General features: G+C 41.5%; 1 protein-coding gene across 3 annotated transcripts in view; it reads left to right on the top strand.

Annotated features, from left to right (window-relative positions):
* si:ch211-274f20.2 (calnexin) overlaps positions 1-10548 on the top strand; it is a 42596-nt gene extending 32048 nt beyond the window's left edge. For 2 of the 3 annotated variants that reach the window (XM_052149340.1, XM_052149343.1), the window contains exons 11-14: positions 114-233; positions 3856-3955; positions 8492-8565; positions 8794-10548. In XM_052149340.1, coding sequence (XP_052005300.1) covers positions 114-233; positions 3856-3955; positions 8492-8565; positions 8794-8814 — 315 coding nt within the window. In that variant the 3' untranslated portion in view covers positions 8815-10548. The remainder of the gene's footprint in view (positions 1-113; positions 234-3855; positions 3956-8491; positions 8566-8793) is intronic. The other variant, XM_052149341.1, reaches the window with a different exon arrangement.
* The last annotated feature ends 10064 nt before the right edge of the window (positions 10549-20612 follow it).

Below are 20612 nucleotides of genomic sequence, written 5' to 3'. Positions count from 1 at the left end.
GTTTCATTTGATCAAACTTCAAAAGTTTTCATTTATCAACATAGTCATACTGATTTGTTTAATACTGAGAAATAACTTTTCATTGAACACTAACTTACATTGTTCTCTTATAGCTAGGAATGTTGGAAAAGCTGTTGGTGGCAACAATCAAACGGCCATGGCTCTGGGGTGTCTATGTCTTCACTGTTGGCCTTCCTATGATCCTCTTTATTAGTTTCATGTGGCCCGATAAGGTAAAACTGATTAATCATATATTATTTTTACTATCATGTATTTATCATGTACTGTTGCAAGAAACAATATGTTAACCATTTGGAATTACTTTCATTTATGTATAAATTTGCCATAAAATCTGGTTTGATCTTCCAAGTTAAAGTAATGAACAAGAACAAATCTGTTTTAACTAATAACACAAACATTACTTTATTGTCCTTGTACATAATGAATACATAATTCCAACATTAACAGTGTAGGATGGGAAAAGTATGTGAACCCCTTGGCTAATGACATCTACAAAAGCTAATTAGAGACAGGAGTTGGCAAACCTGGCATCCAATTAATGAAACAAGATTGGAGGTGTGGGTTAGAGCTACTTTGACTTATATAAAGTACATTTTGAGTTTGCTATTCACAAGATGCATCTGCTGACGTGGACCATGCCTTGCAAAAAAGAGATCACAGAAGACCTACGATCAAGAATTGTTGCTTTGCATAAAGCTGGAAAGGGTTAGAAAGTGTCTCAAAGAGCTTCGATCTGTCCAAATTGACAAATTGCTTATAAAAGGAGATAACTTGGTACTGTGGCTAATCTCTCTAGAAGTAGCCGTCCAGCTAAGAACCCTAAAGTGACAACTAAAGACTTAAATCTATAATTGGAACTGGTTATCATCTTTGTTTATGAGTCTACTATACGGAAAACATTAAAACAGGCATGGTGTTTATGGCAGGACAGCACTAAGGAAGGCACTGCTTTCTAACAAAAACATAGCTCAATACCTGAAGTTTGACAAAGACCACTTTGACATCAAGACATCCTAATAATATGGCTGAGCTGAAGCAGTTCTGTAAGGAAGAATGGTCAAAAATTCCTTCTGAACATTGAGCAGGTCTAATCTGCAACTACCGATTTGTTGAGGTTATTGTTGTCAAAAGAGGATTGACCAGTTATAAAATCTAAGGGTTCACTTACTTTTTCCACAGCACTGTGAATATTTAATGGCATGTGTTCGATAGAGACATGAAAGCTTATAATTATTTGTGTGTTGTTAGCGTAAGCACATTGTGTTTGTCTCTACTTGTGACTGAAAATGAAATCACATTTTAGAACCAATTCATATTGAAAACCAGATCATTCCAAAGGGTTCACATACTTTTTCTTGCAACTGTATACATTTTTCGCTTTACATACATTCTTTATAACAGTCTTTTCACAGATAATGGGACTCATTAACTAACCACGTCCACACTTGCAAAACCAGTGTGTGAACATTATCATGCAGAAATCATGATTAATCTATGGAGTTCACACTTAGGCTATGTCCACATTATTCCGGATACATTTGAAAATGGCGTTTTCGTTTTCAAAACGCTCTGTCCACACTGCCATTTTAAAGTATTTTTGAAAAGTTGCTGGTTCACACTAAAACATTTTTAAAACACTTGAATCCCCTTACTGCACATGCAAAAAAATCTCTTTTCCGTGTACGAAACGCAATTTTTTTTAGTGTTAGCAATATACCAGATATAACCAGATAGCAATTGCGAGTAGACTTTGAGTCGCATATGAAGGAATGCACAGTGAAAGTTGTTTTAAGTAACATTTATCTTTAACAATGCTCTCAAAGTGAATAACAGGTACAATAACACCGCTACAATGTGGGCTGTCATCTTAATCATTTTGGGTTGAATATATAACATAACTGCGTCACATGACAACAAATACGTCATAGTTTTCAGATATCCCCATCTTCCACGTACAAGTCATTTTTATTTGCATAGCGTCTTTCACAACAGACATAGTTTCAAAGCAGCTGTAGTATATCTAGAAACTTTTAGTTATCATTGTGTAGTTTAATAAAATACAATTGTGAATTGTGTTATAATTAAAGTAATTAATTACTAATTGTATTTATAACCCCAGTGAGCAAGCTGAAGGCGACTGTGGCAAGGAACACAAAACTCCATAAGATGTTGATTAATGGAGAAAAATAACCTTGGGAGAAACCAGACTCACTGTGGGGGCCAGTTCCCCTCTGACTAACATCATGAATATAATGCCAATATTACTTATGTATAGTTAAAATCATGGTTTAAAATTATTAAACTAAGTAAGTGTTAAGGGTCAGTGTTTAAACATAGATTTTGAATGAACTGTAAGATTAATGACTAATGTCTTTTGAAGTCCATCCTGGATTAACTGCAGAAGTTCACATAGATGCAATTGTCCTTGTTAACTGACTCATGAAGGCTTTTGTTGACAATTGATAGTCTATGCATTCCATTTCAAGAGTGTAGTCCATCAATAGACAGAGATGATGCAGGCAGAGATCAGTGATGTGAAACGCAGTTCAACCTGGCCGGTAATTTCGCTGAGGTTCGGTGTGGTCTATCCTAATTTCAAGGTTCAGACATTGGCATATGAATTATCCCATGTCTTATGGTTGGAGCTGTCATCAGTTCATCCTCTGAATTCCATCATAATAGACTGAAGTGATGTTTGGCTGGCACCGGCTGCATGTCATCATCACACAGCGACACGTAGCAGTGGAGTCCAACACGAAGCAGGAATGGAGCTGTTCCCTTGCTTTAAATAATGCAGATTCATTAACATTCGAATGAGGTTAGGAAAAAAATTATATATGTACATACTTCTGGTGGAAACTTTGTGTGAGAACTTTCTCTGCACATATAAGTTCATACCTTGTACATATTTTTTAAATTAATGAGACGCAATGAATCAGGCTGTATTAAAAGATATGTCATTTGTCATATCTGTGGCACTAGCAAACTTGCAATTACTTGCAAAAATAAACATGAGCATTCCGAATGCACCCACTGTCTAACATTGGTTGAAAAAAAAATATTGTTTCATCTCAAACACATGCCATTGGTTAAGCCAATGTTGCCGCGTTGGGCGGCTGCTCAAAAAAATGATGATTTCTGCATGTTAAAAAGAAGATTCAGGTGTCTGGACCACAGTAGTGGTGCTGTACAGTCCCGGCAGAGGCGTCAAATCGCAGTCTGCTACATCCTCCACTATATAGCGCATAGCGATCAGAATATTGCCATGCAAAGTGTGTTCAGCACAGATGAGTGCTTTTGCCTAATCTGCATAATTCCTTAAACCAATATTTACTGTAGTGCATACACATAAACAGCACTTTTACTTGGTGCAATTCTATCTTGGTAAATTGACACTTCACTGGCCACTGCCTGAATCTTTGATTTAGCATGGACTTTCTAATTTAAACCATGACATGGATAACTAATATTGGCATTATATACATGCCCCCCAGTAAGCCTTCCTTATTTTTAAGGTATAATTTATAATCACGTTTATTAAACTGCAAAATGAAGATTTTAGTACATTACAGCTTCATTTTCTATAACAGCATAATTTTCTGTAAAGCTGCTTTGAAACATGTTTTACATGTTGTGCTATACAAATAAAAATGACTTGAATTCCCCCACAGTGTTTACACTTTTCTGGGAAATCAACATATGAATGGTTTAGCTATAGCTGTCTATGCATATGAAGCTCAGATGGGATAGGACAAATATTTTAACACTGGTAAAATTAGACATCACCTTTCATTTCTGATCTTTTCTGCAAGGTTAAATTGTGTTTTATTTCAGCGATTTGGTCCACCGGATCAGGATTATTACTATAAAAAAACAGATGAGCCGCAGACAGATGGAGCTCAGGACATGGAGAAACCCATTGATCATGACAACCGTGAGTGCTTAATGCTTACTTTCAACTTTATTTAAGCAAGAAGATGTGACTAGTGACTATTTAGGTTGTGTTATATTGTGAACATAATCATGGCTAAAGAGTATTGTTAGACTACACAACAGAGTGACAATAGACCTGTTTCGGTCATGTGACTTTTCCTTTGAAGCAACGGTGGTGAATGGAAAAACAAAAGGGAAACAAAATTAAGAAAAACGTCAATAATTGCTTATAATCCATGCAAAGTCTCAGAAAATATTTATACAGGTCTTAAGTCAAATTTGAATTTCACAAACATTTACATATATTTTATCCATGATTCATCTCTGTACACTAGCTTGTCTGATACATAAATGTAAACTTCTGTCATTCAGACATTTTCTGTTCTGATTTGTTCACAATATTATAAAACGTCTGTAATGATGCTGTCGGTATGAAAGTAAATGCTGCTTTTTACAGCAGCGAAATGATGGTCAGATCATGAAGGATACACAGAGAACAACCGAAGCAAGCACACCTATGCAAATAAAACAAAAGACTGTTACTATTTTACTTATGTTGTTATTTTATATTTCATTTGGAGCATAGTTAATTAAAAACATTTATAAAATACAAATAATATACAGTGTTTTCAATATCTGTAGTAATCAATATTGCTATCTAAAAATTGTTTACATTTTAGTCGGTGGCGTGATTAAAAGTCAGTGCTTTATACTCTTATGGTGTGTTCATTGAATTTCATTTGTATATACACAATAGATATATACTGAATATTGGCAGCATAGGGTATTTTTATCTATACATTACAATGTGTAACCACTAGAGGTTTAAATCGTCACTGGCCTCACGATTCAATTTGATTGCGATTCAAAGAGTAACAATGCACCTTGTCCTCCAATATTTCTTTTCAGTTTCTTAAAAAATTATTTTCTCCCTTTCAGCTTTTTATTTAACAGTGGTTTTCAAAAATCAGAATGAGTCACATTACATAAACTGGCCTTTTACATTCAGTATGAGCTGTGAACAAAACATGAAATATCCACAAGATTAAATAAACGTTTCTGTAATTTAGTAGAGTATAAATGCTCTTCATTCTTTAGAACATTATAAAAAATATCTTACCATGTTGATACACATTTCCCCACATGCGGTGGTGACGTCACTCTGCTTGCATTTAATATATAATTTACCGTCTATAAATGTAATTTATGTTAACAAATGATACATCTTTTCAAAGGTCTAAGGGTTCAGTATTGATATCCGATCTCTGTTGCATGATGGCAATGCTCCAGAAACAGCAATTGAGTTATTTGTGCCAGGAGTAAAAATGAAAACATGCAATATCAAAACGGGACTTCGTATCTTTATTATGAAATCATGATCGCCAGATGAATCCAGTTCGCAACACTTGGGTCAATTGTCCATGTCAAGTGTTCATTGAAAAACATCCAATAGCACTTTTTATCCATAAAAGTGATAAATCTGAGAAATATTGATATAGTCTCCATTGTTTACATGAGATCTCTCCTGAAAGAATTACCCTTCGTCATCGTTCTTCAACAAACAATGCAATCTGAGCGACATTCATGTCATAAAACTGTATATCTTATATATTAGAGTCTCATAAACAAAATGAGCCCATCTCCAAAGTCTATTTTTAAAAATGGGGTGTAGTTTTATTCATAATAGCCAAGCAGTGCAGTCAGATTTTGTGTCATCTTGTAAGGCGGAGCCTTAATATTACTCTGTACACCGGCAGCGATTTTCAGAGAAAAAAACTTGCAGGAACCTCATTTTTTGTGAGATCATCTTCAAATTTGAAACGTAGCTTCTTTAGATATGTGGCTTTGAGAACATTGCATTTCTGGGTTGTCTTGGCACTTTTATTATTGTTTTTTATTTTTATTTATAAAAACATGTTCAGCACAAAATATTTCCATTACTATAAACTTCAGCTTCTCTAACTTAGAAAATAACAACATATATTCATTCTGAAACTTAAATAAAGCCCAAAGTGTCGTCTTTCAAAAGATACTACAACTGTAACATACTCCAAAGGGTCCAGTAAATACAACCATTTAAGTTCAGGTATGTCATTTTCATGGTTTGTGCTCAAAAAGGGGGAGCGTATCAACAGGTTAAAAGCACAAGAAAAATATTGGTTCTCTATTAACACTCTTAATACTATTAAATAGTTAAACTAGCCTATATATACATTGGCAGACAAAAGTTTGGAATAATGTACAGATTTTGCTCTTATGGAAAGAAATTGTATGAAAGTGTCATTCAACTGATCACAATGTGACATTAATAATGTGAAAAATGTATATTTCAATTTGAAAACTTTTTAATCTACTTCAAAGATTTCTCGTCAAAAAATCCTCCATTTGCAGCAATGACAGCTTTGCAGATCCTTGACATTCTAGCTGTCAGTTTGTCCAGATACTCCAGTGACATTTCATCCCACACTTCCTGTAGCACTTGCATTAGATGTGACTGGCTTGTCGGGCACTTCTCACACACCTTACAGTCTAGCTGATCCCACAAAAGCTCAATGGGGTTAAGATCCATAACACTCTTTTCCAATTATCTGTTGTCCAATGTCTGTGTTTCTTTGCCCACTTTACTTTTTGTTTTTCTGTTTGCAATTCTTCCCATAAGGCCTGCACCCCTGAGTCTTCTCTTCATAGTTGTACATGAAACTGGTGTTGAGCGGGTAGAATTCAATGAAGCTGTCAGCTGAGGACATGTGAGGCATCTATTTCTCAAACTAGAGACTCTGATGTTCTTATCCTCTTGTTTAGTTGTACATCTGGTCAATCAATACTTTTTTTTTTTTTCAAAATATAGCCTTCTGTACACCTTCACATCGAGTGCCGTGCTTGATGACTCAACCTTTCGTAGGGCAAGTTCAGTTGCATCGTAAACTTTTTACACAAAATTACCGGCTCTTCCATTACCCAATTTTTATCTCCTCTCCACATCCTCATTCGCCTTAGACCTCAATCAATCCAAAAACATCCATCCAGGAACCATCAAAGGCTACTAAGCGGTCCATCCATTTCTTCTATAAAAAAAAGATCTCAATTTGTATCCACATATCCCTACCCACCAGAACTGAACCAGGCTTCCCGTTCGAAGCTCGGGAGAACCCAGCGAGGGGCCCCTGTTCGATTGCAAGTTGGGGCATAATGATTCATCAAACACAACTGTCTCTTCAGTGCTTCAGCCTATTTTTATTTTCCATCTCTACCTATTGTACACCTCCCAGTTTCCTATCCCCAGAGCTGATCCTAGTGCGAGGCTGCCTCCACTAGTGGTCCCTGCTCGTTCTGTCTGTATGTTGACAACTCTGCCCATCTCACACTGGGCTCAGCAAAAATCTGAGAATTAATTAAATTAATTCACAGTCCTTTTTTGGGGGGTATGATAAGCATCGTAAAATACTTTGTCTCGTCTCAAATACAAAGGTTCTTAGACAACAGCTCGCTGTCCCGTTTTCTGGCACCTTTTGGGGGGTATTCGAGCTCTGGTCGAGTCTCGAGCCTCTAGCCCCTGTCACCCAGGACAGCGAGCCACATATGTTTACAATATCATCAATGCAGGATTACATTTACTTGCAAACTATTGAAACTGAACTCAGAATCGATTCTGATTTTTTGGAGAATCGATTCAGTATCGTTTGAGAAACAATCGATTTTTTTCTCCCCACCCCTAGTAACAACTATCATATGCCTCTATTACAATTCTACAGTCTGGGTTTTAAAATTTAATATCGTCCTATGTGCATTTCCATTTTAATTGTGTCAGACTCAAATATGTTAATTGTAGAGCTTTCACAATTAACACGTTAAACATTTAAAATGAATTGCATTTCTAACCTGATATTTGTTTTATTAATCTCGATTAATGCATTACCAATTTTCACATTTGATTCTGAAATTGTATTCAGCTTGGTCTGAGGGCTGGACACTGCTTGGAATTGAGCAGACTTTTTGTGATGTGTCTGATGGAGACATTACATTTATAGTATGTACACACCAGAAACATACAACAGCGGCTCCGTACTTTGTACCTATTGCCACTGAGCTTTTGACGCATCAGCTAATGATTGCTGGACAATTCCAACGAAGTATTATTATGTGGGCAGTGCCAGTACTGAAAGCTGAATAAGATATTGTTTGGTTTCAGAATGGCATACTACCATACTATTCTTACTATTTCTGTTATACATAGATCTGATAGAAACAGTAAGAGTTCTTGTGGTAGTATTCCATTCATAGCCGCTTTGGCAAAATTGAGCCATATCTTTTTATTAAAAGAAGTACAAGATATGACTTTGTTGAAAGAAAAATTTAATTTTGGCCAGCAGCATCACTTTATAAAGCTTTATGAATTCACACAGCACACTGAAAGTACAGTATATGGGTTTTGGTCACAAAACATGGCGTGGTCATACAGTGACGTCACATTAAAAATGTCATTATTTACAATATATCATGGCTGTTTTATAATTAATTGTGTGTATTTTATTTAAAGCCAGCCAGACAAGAATCGAGGCAAAAGAAAGAGCAATCAAGAGGATTCAGAAAAAGTCAGACTTGGAGTTAAAGGTAACCGTGTGTACTGTATGTACGTACAGTCTATCATAGCGTTCCTAGAGACACCCATTTCATGTCTTATATCATTCTTCTAGTTATCTTCTAATAATGATCTATTTTAGATCCATTAACAGCGTTGGAATAAAACTAGTCTTAAAATGTGTCATTCTAAAAATTTTGAAAATGAATATGGTTAACCATATATTTCAGCTTACTTTCATTATTCTTCACATTTCTCAGAGTGAGAGTATGAGATGCTGAGAGAGAGACATGCATCATCAACCTGAACACTTCTCATTGTGTAAAATGATGACGTTCATTCATGAGCGGTTCGCTTACATTCATCACTGATTTGTAAGAGAGTGACATTTTATTTTATAATGAAACTTTTGAGAACACACAACAAATGATGTGTATTTTAGAAAACGTTCATGTCCTTAATTTTAATTTTACAAACTAAATGTAAAGCACTGGAACTTAATAATTAGTCATATTTGAATGTGAAATTGTTACAATGTATTATTGTACCGAATGTAACGTGTTTTATATAGGGCTGTCAATCTATTCAGTGTATTAAATTAATCTGTAACTCATGCAATAATCTGATTAAGTAATTTATCACATATCAATATTTGATGAGAAAGGCCATCAAATAAAGAATTCAATTTATAATAAGAAAATTCATTAGATATAAAGTATAGAATTATAATAATTCATAACTCAAATGACCTGGCACAACATTATTGTGGCTGACAAGTAAAGTATTGATTAGACACAGGCATGTGAAAATAAGCTTAAAAATAAGTAGGAAAATGTACTGAGCAAAGACTGCGGGACCTCAAACAATGATTTTTAATAAACACATGGCTATTGTTGATCATCAGAAAACCACCCAAACAGAGTTTGACTGCATCTTGAATGGTAATAATAAACATCTCGTATTGATGTGCTGCTCTGTATTTTCTCTTGCACACATCCGCTAGAGAGGGTTGCAAGCTCGTGAAGTGCTGATTAAAGCTGTCAATGCAGATAATGTTTTAAACGCAGAATTAGTTTTTTGCATTACAAGGCAAAGGCCATATCGTCATTTCAATCTTAATTTAATCCAAAATTCTGTATTGACCGATATCATACCAATGTTTCAGAGGTCAGCATCTTCAGATTTTAAAGGGTTTTGGATGGTTTCCCCTAGGCATGCAACGATACTGGTTTCGGAATCGGGTCCGATACCACGCTCATGCACTTATACTTGTAAAAATGCTCAGATACCAAAAACCGATACCATCTGATGTACAAATGCCATTACGTAAACATTCAGCACTTTACTCTGTTTGTAGCAGATGACAGCAGGCAGAACACAAATTCACTTTTTATAACGAGTCATATTCAGATTACACATTTATATAGTAGCCTTTTGCTGTTTAATAATTACTGTGTTTCAAAAAGTGACCTGCTTTTCTGGATTGGGAATCTGCCGTCATTATGTCAGAGCTTCAAAATAGAAGCTCAGCCAGAATAAATAATGAAATAATTTACATGAAAAAGGTATGACAGAAATGGATCACTACTGTATATTTATGTAATATTCACTGTTATGCTACTACTAATAATAAATCAATAGTAACTGTGTATATCTCACATCTGTGATGCTCTGTTTTGCAGCACTTTATTTGACAAAAATAACTCCAATGTTGTAGTTAGGATTGTGTTGTGAGGTTCTGTATAAAATCACTACATTTGATAATAATAATTCATGTTGAAAATGTATTGTTATACTTTAATTTGATTAAAGTTTTAATTTGTTTATTTAAACACAATTTTGATTATATGTTGATTGCCTAATACTTAGAGTTGCATAATTACACATACAATAACAATAATTGTTTGTTTTTTAACCATTATTAATTGTGTTATTAGAAATGTACCTTAATAGGTCATATTGATGCAACTGTATTGGTGTTGGCTCTGCGTTTTGTTGAATAAAGCACTCGATTGATACCATCTCATGCCTTTGGTGGATTTTATTGTTTAAACGCACTGAAAAGTGGTAGTCAGTCCCTGTAATCATGCTCACACATGTTCCATCACAACCACTCTCTCGTCTGGTGCGAATCTCAACTGGAACCAGTTCGCTACACAGCACACAGCCAATATGTGGAGAGTGCAGCTTAAATATAATTAAAGAGTCATACACAAAATTAAGTAAAGCAAGTGGAAGCACCTTTCTGACCCTGTTACATAAGGAAAAATTTTATGGCCTTAGAAATAAATAGAATAAGTTAAAATAAGAGATATTGCAGTAAACATTATTATTAGACACTTTTCAGTCCTCCTGCTTTTCACAGATGTTGGCTGGGTTCTCTTACGAGAGGTTCTCTCGTATTGCGTAAGCTAGCTTATGCTACTAACGTTCTTCTTATTGCTTCAGAAAACGAATCGGTTACCTAACGTAACCTCGGTTCTCTCTAGATGAGGGAATGAGTATTGCGTAAGCTAGCTTACGCTACGGGAAAGATTAATCTTTTCTGAGATATTGAAGCCAAAAAATTATCCTTAATTTTGTATCATTTGTCAACACAGTGCAGCAACTGCAGACCTTGAGCGGGCTAGCTAGCGAGCTCATTGGTTGCTCTGCGGCAACTGCTGCAGCCTATAGACGAACTTGGGCGAACTCGCGTCCAATGAGAGGCGTCCGCGCGCTTACTGCATCAAAGCCTGCCAAAATGGGCGTGGCTAGAGTGCATATAAGCGTAGTTCGTAGGCTGGAACCCTGATTTTCATCTCTTCAGCGACGCTCTTCGCATCTCTGAACTGGAAGCCGCGTCACCGTTCGAGGGGCATCTAGCAAGCTTGGACAGCGCTCGAAGAAGCCGGCCGTCTCCGCCACCTTCAGCCATCCTGCGAGCTACGCCATCCGGCGACGTATCCTTTTTTAGAGCAAGCTAGTTCTTAAAGAACTTCACAAAAGAGTAACGAGCGTCTTTTTTAAGATGCCTCGCACCACTTGCGCTTCATGCCGCGCCCCTCTCAGCGCCGGAGACCGCCACATCATCTGCGCTCTCTGCCTGGGACTGGGGCATGCAGAGCTCGCCCTCGCTGAAGGCGGATGCGACCTCTGCGAGGAGCTTCCGATGTCGACCCTGCGGGCTCGACTCGAAGCGCTCAGAACCGAAGCCGCCGCGCAGGAAAAAGCGCCGCTCCCAAAGGCTGCCAGAACCGGTGATAGAAGCGACTGCCTCGCCGGAGCCTCTCCCTCGAGCATCGCTCTCACCCTCCCCGCCCCCCCGGGACGCGCAGTTGCCACCCAGCGGCCGCACTGCTGCCATCTCGGAGGACGAGGCGGAGGATAAGGGCTGTTCCATCATGGCTTCGGATAGCGAGGAGTGGTCAGGCTCCCACGCCTCCTCCTCGGCCCAGGAATCCAGCAGGACCCGCGCCGGAGTCGAAGGGGAACTAACACGCCTCCTCACACAGGCCGTTGACCGCCTCAGGCTCGAGTGGTCACCGCCCCCTGAGCAGGCTCCCAACAGACTCGACGGCTGCTTTCTTCAGAGCCGTCGCCACGCAACACCCGCGGCCCGGGCCGCTCACTTCCTGCCGGAACTCCACACTGAGCTTGCAAAGTCGTGGAACGCGCCTTTCTCGGCCAGGATCCGTTCCCACGTCTCCACCCCTCTCGCTTCGGTGGATGGCGCCACCGAGAAGGGCTACTCCTCCATCCCCCCGGTCGAGGATTCGGTAGCAGCACACCTTTGCCCGCCCTCCGCGAGATGGGGGTCTAAGCCAGTGCTCCCGTCTAAGGCCTGCAGAGCTACTTCCGCCTATGTTGGCCGCGCCTATTCCGCCACCGGCCAAGCCGCATCTGCTCTGCACTCCATGGCCGTCTTACAGATCTTCCAAGCGGACCTTCTTCGGGAGTGGGATGAGAAAGGCAGGCACCCAGAGGCTGTTACAGATCTAAGAAGCGCGACGGACCTCGCCCTTCGCGCCACCAAAGCTGCAGCCCAAGCTCTAGGGAAGTGCATGGCCTCGCTGACTGTGACCGAGAGACACCTGTGGCTAACGCTAGCCGACATGGGAGAAGCAGAGCGCTCCACGTTCCTCAACGCACCGCTCTCTCCGACCGGTCTCTTCGGCTCCGCGGTGAGTGGCATTGTTGACCGCTTTTCAGAAGTCCAGAAAGCCACCCAAGCCATGAACCTCTTCCTGCCGCATCGCGCTAGCTCCTCTGCAGGCCGCCCACGTGACCAGCCTCCTGCACGAGCCTCTTCACAGCGCCCAGCTCAACAAAGTCAGACTTCTCAGCGTCGACAGGGCGGCCGCCCTCGATCGCGCTCAGACAGCCGCCGCAGACTGCTGCCCCCCCGCGGGCCTCGGTCTAAGGTTGCGCTGAAACCTGAGCAACCGAAGTCCTCCTAGCCTTGTTGAAAAAAACGACGGCTTAGTCCCGCCGCGGCCGGACCACCGTCAAAGCTTCGCCCCCTGTCAGTCCCCCCCCCTCAGGCTACTACAGTGGTGGATTCAGCAGCCAACAAGCCGGTGATACTGCCCGCTTGCCTGCACACAAACGCCGTTTTCACGGCGACCCAAAGAAATCTTGTAAAGAGCAAACATGCCTTATGTGTAGAAAATGTGCCCACAATCCAGTGTTCACCCCTACACACAAGCATTACACTTCCCGTGTTCCTATCAGAGCCCACTCACATAAAGCGGACACAACCCGCTCGAGTGTTAGTCAATAAACGCGCTCACGAATACGTGCGCGCGCCCATTCTCTGCCCGCTCTGTCACACGGCCAGCAAACACTTCTCTGTATGTAAGTCCCGTGCCCGTGACTATGCTCGCGCATCACTTAACAGATGTGACTCTTTCCCCATTCACCTCAATCGGGAAGTCACTCACAGAACAGCCTGTCCCTGCTGTCTGCGAGCAGTCATGCATAAGCACAGTAAGCGCGCTCACACATTATGTTCAGCGTGCTGTGTGCGGCAATCAGAGCGATTTGGCCATTCACCCTCTAGCGTTACGCTTCAAAGCGTGGGAAGCTATCCCAGGGATATCCAAATGGGTGTTAAGCACAATAAAACAGGGCTATTTGCTACAGTTCGATCGCCGCCCTCCCGCTTCAGAGCGTGGCTCGAAACTATTGTGAACACGGAAGCAGCCTGCATGCTTCATTCAGAAATAGCAAACCTTCTGTGCAAAAGGGCCATAGAGAAAGTGCCGCCTTCGCTGAGCGAGTCGGGGTTTTACAGCGGTTATTTTCTTGTTCCCAAGAAAGACGGCGGCCTCAGACCAATATTAGTTCTCAGGGGTTTGAACAAGGTGCTTGCAAAAAGACCGTTCAAAATGCTTACAATCAGGAAACTCCTCGCGCATACGCGCCAGGGGGACTGGTTTATCTCTCTCGATCTGAAAGATGCCTACTTTCAGATTCAGATAAATCCCGTCACAGGCCATTCTTGAGATTCGCCTCGACGGCCAGGTTTATCAATACACCGTCCTTCCATTCGGCCTGTCTTTAGCACCCGTACTTTCACGAAGTGCATGGATGCGGCTTCGCACCCCTGCGGAGTCAGGGCTTGCGAATTCTGAACTATTTGGACGACTGGCTGATTATGGCACAGTCACATACGGAGCTTCTGTCTCACAGAACAGTTCTCCTCAGCCATCTGAACAGTTTGGGTCTTGCAGTCAATTGGACCAAGAGCTCACTACAGCCCAGTCAGGCAATTTCCTTCCTTGGAATAGAACTAGACTCCGTGGCAATGACGGCTCGCTTATCTACACAGCGCGCGCACCGTGTTCAGCTAGCCGCGTCCTTTCAGATGAACAGCCTCACGCCTCTGAAAAAATTTCAGAGAGTGCTAGGTTACATGGCCTCAGCCGCAGCAGTACTTCAGCTGGGTTTACTGCGCATGCGCCCGCTTCAGCATTGGCTAAACACCCGCGCATCTCGCCGGGCTTGGGCCACAGGCCGCCAGCCGATCAAGGTGACTCAGACCTGTATTTCAGCTCTGCAGCCCTGGACAGTGGCCGAATGTTATCAGCGGGGAGTGACGATGGGAGCTGTATCTCACCGAAAAGTCATCTCGACAGACGCGTCCAACACAGGTTGGGGCGCGGTCTGCGAGGGCTCTCCGGTTTTTGGCCTATGGTCAGTTCAGGAAAAGCTCCTTCACATAAATTGTCTGGAAATGATAGCGGTCGAGTACGCGCTTGTGCGCTTTCTCCCGGTCATTCAGGGTCACCACCTCCTGGTCCGTTCGGACAACAGATCTGTGGTATCCTACCTAAACCGTCAGGGCGGTGTCAGATCCAGGAACCTCTTCCATCTGACGAAACGCATACTGAGTTGGTCCCAGTGCCACCTGCGCTCGTTGAGGGCGACGCACGTGCCAGGCCACCTGAACAACGGCCCAGACAGACTGTCCAGAGACAATATTCCTCCAGGGGAATGGTCCCTGCACGCTCAAACAGTCCAGAAGTTATGGCGCATATTCGGCAGAGCAGAGATAGACCTCTTTGCGTCAGAAGAGAACTCTCACTGCCCAATATTTTTCTCGAAGCGAGGACGCGCTGGCCCAGGACTGGCCCAACCGCCCGCTTTACGCCTTCCCTCCCGTCTCGCTATTGCCACAGGTAATGCAGAGGATCAGGGAAACGCGTCACTCGGTGCTCCTCATAGCCCCGCGATGGGAGAATCAGACATGGTTCCCGGAGCTTACGCAGCTGTCACTGACAGCGCCATGGCCCATCCCAGTGAGAGCAGATCTCCTCTCTCAAGCTCGCGGCACGATCTGGCATCCCCACCCAGAGCGCTGGGCGCTGCACGCGTGGGTGATCAACGACTACCCGTTGCTCTGCCAGAAGGGGTAATAAACACCATCATACACACTAGAGCCCCTTTCACGAGAAGACTCTATGCGTCAAAATGGTCTGTGTTTTCAAAATGGTGCACCGACAGAGACCTGGGCCCATGGACATGTGGGGTGTCGTCGCTGCTCGTGATTTTACAAGAGCTGCTGGATAAGGGCAGATCCCCATCCACGCTCAAAGTGTATGTGGCTGCCGTCGCGGCGTTCGCTGAACCCCTGCATGGCCAATCACTGGGAAAAAATGACTGGTCATCCGCTTCCTCAAGGGAGCTAGAAGGATGAACCCCCCGCGCCCCCCATCGGTTCCTATCTGGGATCTTTCTATAGTTCTCGAAACTATGAAAGCCCCCCCTTTCGAACCGCTTCAATCCGTGGATTTGAAATACCTTTCACTCAAAACCGTTTTTCTGACTGCCCTGTCATCAGTCAAACGTGTGGGAGACCTTCACGCGCTGTCTGTCAGCGCTGCGTGTCTTGAGTTTGGACCAAGTGACTCCAAGGTCATTTTAAAGCCTAGACACGGCTATGTTCCCAAGGTGATCGGTACTCCTTTCAGAGTACAGGTCATTTCCCTATCGGCGCTGCCAGCATCCGATAGCGAGCGCGACGCCAATCTCCTTTGCCCAGTCAGAGCACTGAGATTGTATACTGCGCGCTCCGCCTCTTTCAGACGCTCTGAGCAGCTTTTCGTTTCGTTCGGAGGGCGCACCAAAGGTCTCGCCGCCTCGAAACAGACACTGTCTAGATGGATAGTGGACGCTATTGCTGCCGCATACGCGTCAAAAGACCTGCCATGCCCGTTGGGCATTAGGGCTCACTCCACTAGAGGCATGGCCTCATCGTGGGCATGGTCCAGCGGGATTTCCATTCACGACATATGTGTGGCAGCGGGCTGGGCTTCCCCTCCACCTTTGTCAGATTTTACAATCTGGAAGTGCCCGCCCTGCAGGCAAAACTACTAGCGGTTTAATACGCTACAGCTCCCCTGGTGAGCTGCACTGATGGGACTCATTCCACACAGACCGGCACCGCCGCTCTGTCGTTCCCTTCCCACTATGTGCTTATGTATTACACACACACTGGCCCGCACTCTTGCCGGCCAAATATTATTTCCCCACTCACAAGGGCTCCCCCGGGTCCCCCCACCCCGGGGCTCATGCAGTGGATGCTTGGCGCGCACGGCGTTGACAATGGGTTCCCGTAGTAAGCTAGCTTATGCAATACGAGAGAACCTCTCGTAAGAGAACGAATTGGTTACCTAACGTAACCTAGGTTCTCTCTAGATGAGGGAACGAGTATTGCGTAGCCGGCCGTGCTCGCGCCACGAAGCGACTTTCGCTTCATTCAATGAAAACCAGGGTTCCTGCCTACGAACTACGCTTATATGCACTCTAGCCACGCCCATATTGGCGGGCTTTGATGCAGTAAGCGCGCGGACGCCTCTCATTGGACGCGAGTTTGCCCAAGTTCGTCTATAGGCTGCAGCAGTTGCCGCAGAGCAACCAATGAGCTCGCTAGCTAGCCCGCTCAAGGTCTGCAGTTGCTGCACTGTGTTGACAAATGATACAAAATTAAGGATAATTTTTTGGCTTCAATATCTCAGAAAAGATGAATCTTTCCCGTAGCGTAAGCTAGCTTACGCAATACTCATTCCCTCATCTAGAGAGAACCGAGGTTACGTTAGGTAACCGATTCGTTTTCTGAAGCAATAAGAAGAACGTTAGTAGCATCTCTCCAAAGCATCGTTATCCAAGTAAAAACATTTGTAAATTAACGAGAGCTTTAAACCACTCTTAAGTGCAACTTAAATATCACATCTTTCAAAGTTTATCAGAGACGAGTAATTTAATAAATTATATTAATATATTATAATAATTGGACAATAAGACTCACAGCATGTGCCGGCACATGCTACTCTCCATGATCCACACACAACTTACCATGCGCCCCATTGAGAGCGAAAACCAATTAATCGTGACCACGGGGAGGTTACCCCATGTGACTCTACCCTCCCTTGCAACCTGGCCAATTTGGTTGCTTAGGAGACCTGACTGGAGTCATTCAGCACGCCCTGGATTCTAACTCATGGCTCCAGGGGTGGTAGTCAGCATCAAACCTCGCTGAGATACCCAGCCCCTGGACAGCTCTTTTATAATTGGGTCAGGTAGGGATGTTTGGGCTGACCAGATCTGCCTACGAGCTAGTACTGCAGATGACATGGCAGCCCTAACGTCTCTTGTTAATTGGCAGTGCGTAAGCTGCGCAGTTTCTACTAGGCCCATGGTATTGTGGTCCTCGTGATTAATTATTTTCCTAAAGAACAATTGCCAATGCATTTTCTGACTATGCTGCATGTGTAGCTTCTTCTTTTAAGATGCAGTATTTTCTTTTTGCTTCTTGGTAACTCTCAGTCACTCCTATAGTCTATTCTCTCGTATAGTCTTTATCTAAATTGATTACAGGAATTGTTGGAGTGATGGAGCCAGGTGATCAGGTGAAATGATCAGTCTCACTCTGTCCTCAGGTCTAAAAGAAGAAAAGTCCTGTTCAATTCAAGATTGCCTTTGCCATCTGAAGACCAACTGACACTTCTTAGTTCCACCTAATCAGTGTTATGTTTCTAAATAACTTCGGCATAGATCAGCAGTTTACCATGTTTGGATAGTTTCCCGAAAACATGTGTATGGTTAACTTATCAGAATCCTGTAAAGATTATATCAACTCATTTACATTCCTAATTATGGTTGTTTCTGTAATCTAAGTTATTTCAAGGTTAGATCCTAAACTCATTTTCTGTCTTTGCCTTTGGAAATGTGGAGAACTTTGTATATTCGTTTTGATTTGTACTGTTTCCCGTTGCTGCTAGAGTGACATACCATTTGAATGTGGCCTATTTTCCCACAGTCAGAACACCTAGAGGGGCTGTTAGTACATTGGGCGGCCCTGTGTCCTATCTTACAACATTTGAAACGTATGATGGCTTTAGAAAATGTCTGGTCAGCTGAAGCCACATCCACTGCTGCAGCAAACGCCTAGCCAATGTCAAATTCATTGCTATTAGCAGGTTTCAGTTCATTTGTTCGTCTGCCCCATGTCTTGGTGCACCTTGTCTGAAACTCCTCCCAAGATGATCACTGGATACTGCACTATTAAAGATACATTCTTTATAATCCTCCTGTACACCAGCAATCACAAATTCAGTTACTATGGAGGAGGCATAATCTTCCATCTCCTAATCTCCCCGTTAGCGACACAATAATTATCAAAAGCACTTCTGAATCGCTCAGTGTATGCCAAAAGACTTTAACCAGTTTTTTTTGTGCTGAATTTCACTTGTCCAGGGAAAAGACCCTCTTCCTAGGATACTCTGCACTGTTATTTGGTCTCGAGGATGATTTTCCTTTTTGGGTCATACCGGATCGTAATTTTGTGATTTGTGCAAAGTGAAGAGGAGTGTTTAAGTTTTTATGTGATATTTCACAACATATTTTCTGCAGGGACCAATACAATTACATAATGTTAATGGATTGTCCATATTTTTAATGAAAGAAAGTAATATAGGATTACAGGCTCACAAATTCCACCAGTTTTGTTGTATTTAATATTCCAATCAGTTTCTTCTTATACAGATACTTCTCCATTTCGACGTTGTAATCTGATAGTGAAATGAAAATGTCAGTAAGCTGGCCAATTTCAAAAACTTCTCAATTCTCTCTCCATTTTCCACAAATGTGGGGACATATGGGAAGTGAAAGGTACACAACTTGCGATATACACAAACTTCTGTATGAAAACGCCTCAAGGGCAGATTTATTTTGCATTAAACCAAAACTCATGCGACAGCTTTTTTGCAATATCGCTTCATAATTAATTCTTTAATAATTGTTTATGTTCACCTGTCTTTGTGTGACAGGGAATCAGAGAGTCTATCAGCCTCCATTCTAAAATGGACAAGTGTGACAGACCTCCGACTGAAGAGAGCAAATCTCAACAAAACATCAGTAGATGTAACACCCTTGGCCAAAATCGTTTTTTGAGTCAGCTAGTGAGGTGCCAGCTTAAGTGTGGTTAGTTGCCTATAAAGCTGGAGTTGTGCAAACTGTCATAATACATTTATTAATGGAACAATATATATATATATATATATATATATATATATATATATATATATATAGATAAAATCTCTGATTCTGCATTTTGTTTATTTTTCAATCAACTAGCTAAACAAAGAACTACCAGACAATAGAAACTTTTTTACTCCATCCTAACAGCCTTTAAGTTAGCAAAAAAATATTTGTTTTCTAAGATTTGTTGTTATACAGATTCTGAAGATAATCCGTTACCCTTATTATGACTTTATTGATTTAAAGCAATAATTAAAGATTTACATGAATGGCAAAATTATGACAGTAAGATAAATTATTGTGTTAAAAGTGCATTGCCGAAAAAACAATAAGACAAGATTGACTAAAAATCAAAGAAAAGACACTCAGGCTCTCACTTTAAAAAGCATGTTTTTTAACACAGCATATGCGCCTTTCACAATGCAAATTGTTCCAATGCATCTGATGCTCAGCTCAATATGAGTCAAAGGATGTATATTCTGTAAAACCCTGATGAAGAAGTCAATATAGGAGAGAGAATGTAGAAGATGCTTTCCCTCTCTGGATGGACAAACATACAAGTTTACAAGTTTTAAATTAGGCCAGTTCTCCACTGTGTGGACATATTGGCATGTGACCATTATGCCTTCAAAACAACTATACTATGCAGTGAGTAACCCTATTGCAAGCAATTTTAGTGACTGAAATTATTTTATTCTGTAGAATCTAAACTTGCTATGGGACCACAGATGTCCCTTCTCTTTTATGCTATCTAGCTATATTTATTATTAATATACATGTCTTGGCTGTTGTAAGCAGCACATCTTCAAATCTAATTCAAACAAAATGCAAACACTGCAAGTGCCAATTCACTGAATTTTCATTAAAATATCTGAATTAATTTCTATTTCATATATATATATATATATACATATATATATATATATATACATATATAGATATATATATATACACACATACATATATATATATATATATATATATATATATATATATACACACACACACACACAAACTGGTGGCCAAAATTTTGGAATAATGTACAGATTTTGCTGTT

This window comes from Xyrauchen texanus, chromosome 19 (genome assembly GCF_025860055.1).
Source record: "Xyrauchen texanus isolate HMW12.3.18 chromosome 19, RBS_HiC_50CHRs, whole genome shotgun sequence".
NCBI lineage: Eukaryota > Metazoa > Chordata > Actinopteri > Cypriniformes > Catostomidae > Xyrauchen > Xyrauchen texanus.
The sequence above is the reverse complement of the archived record's forward strand: the minus strand, read 5'-3'. Positions and strand labels throughout refer to the sequence as shown.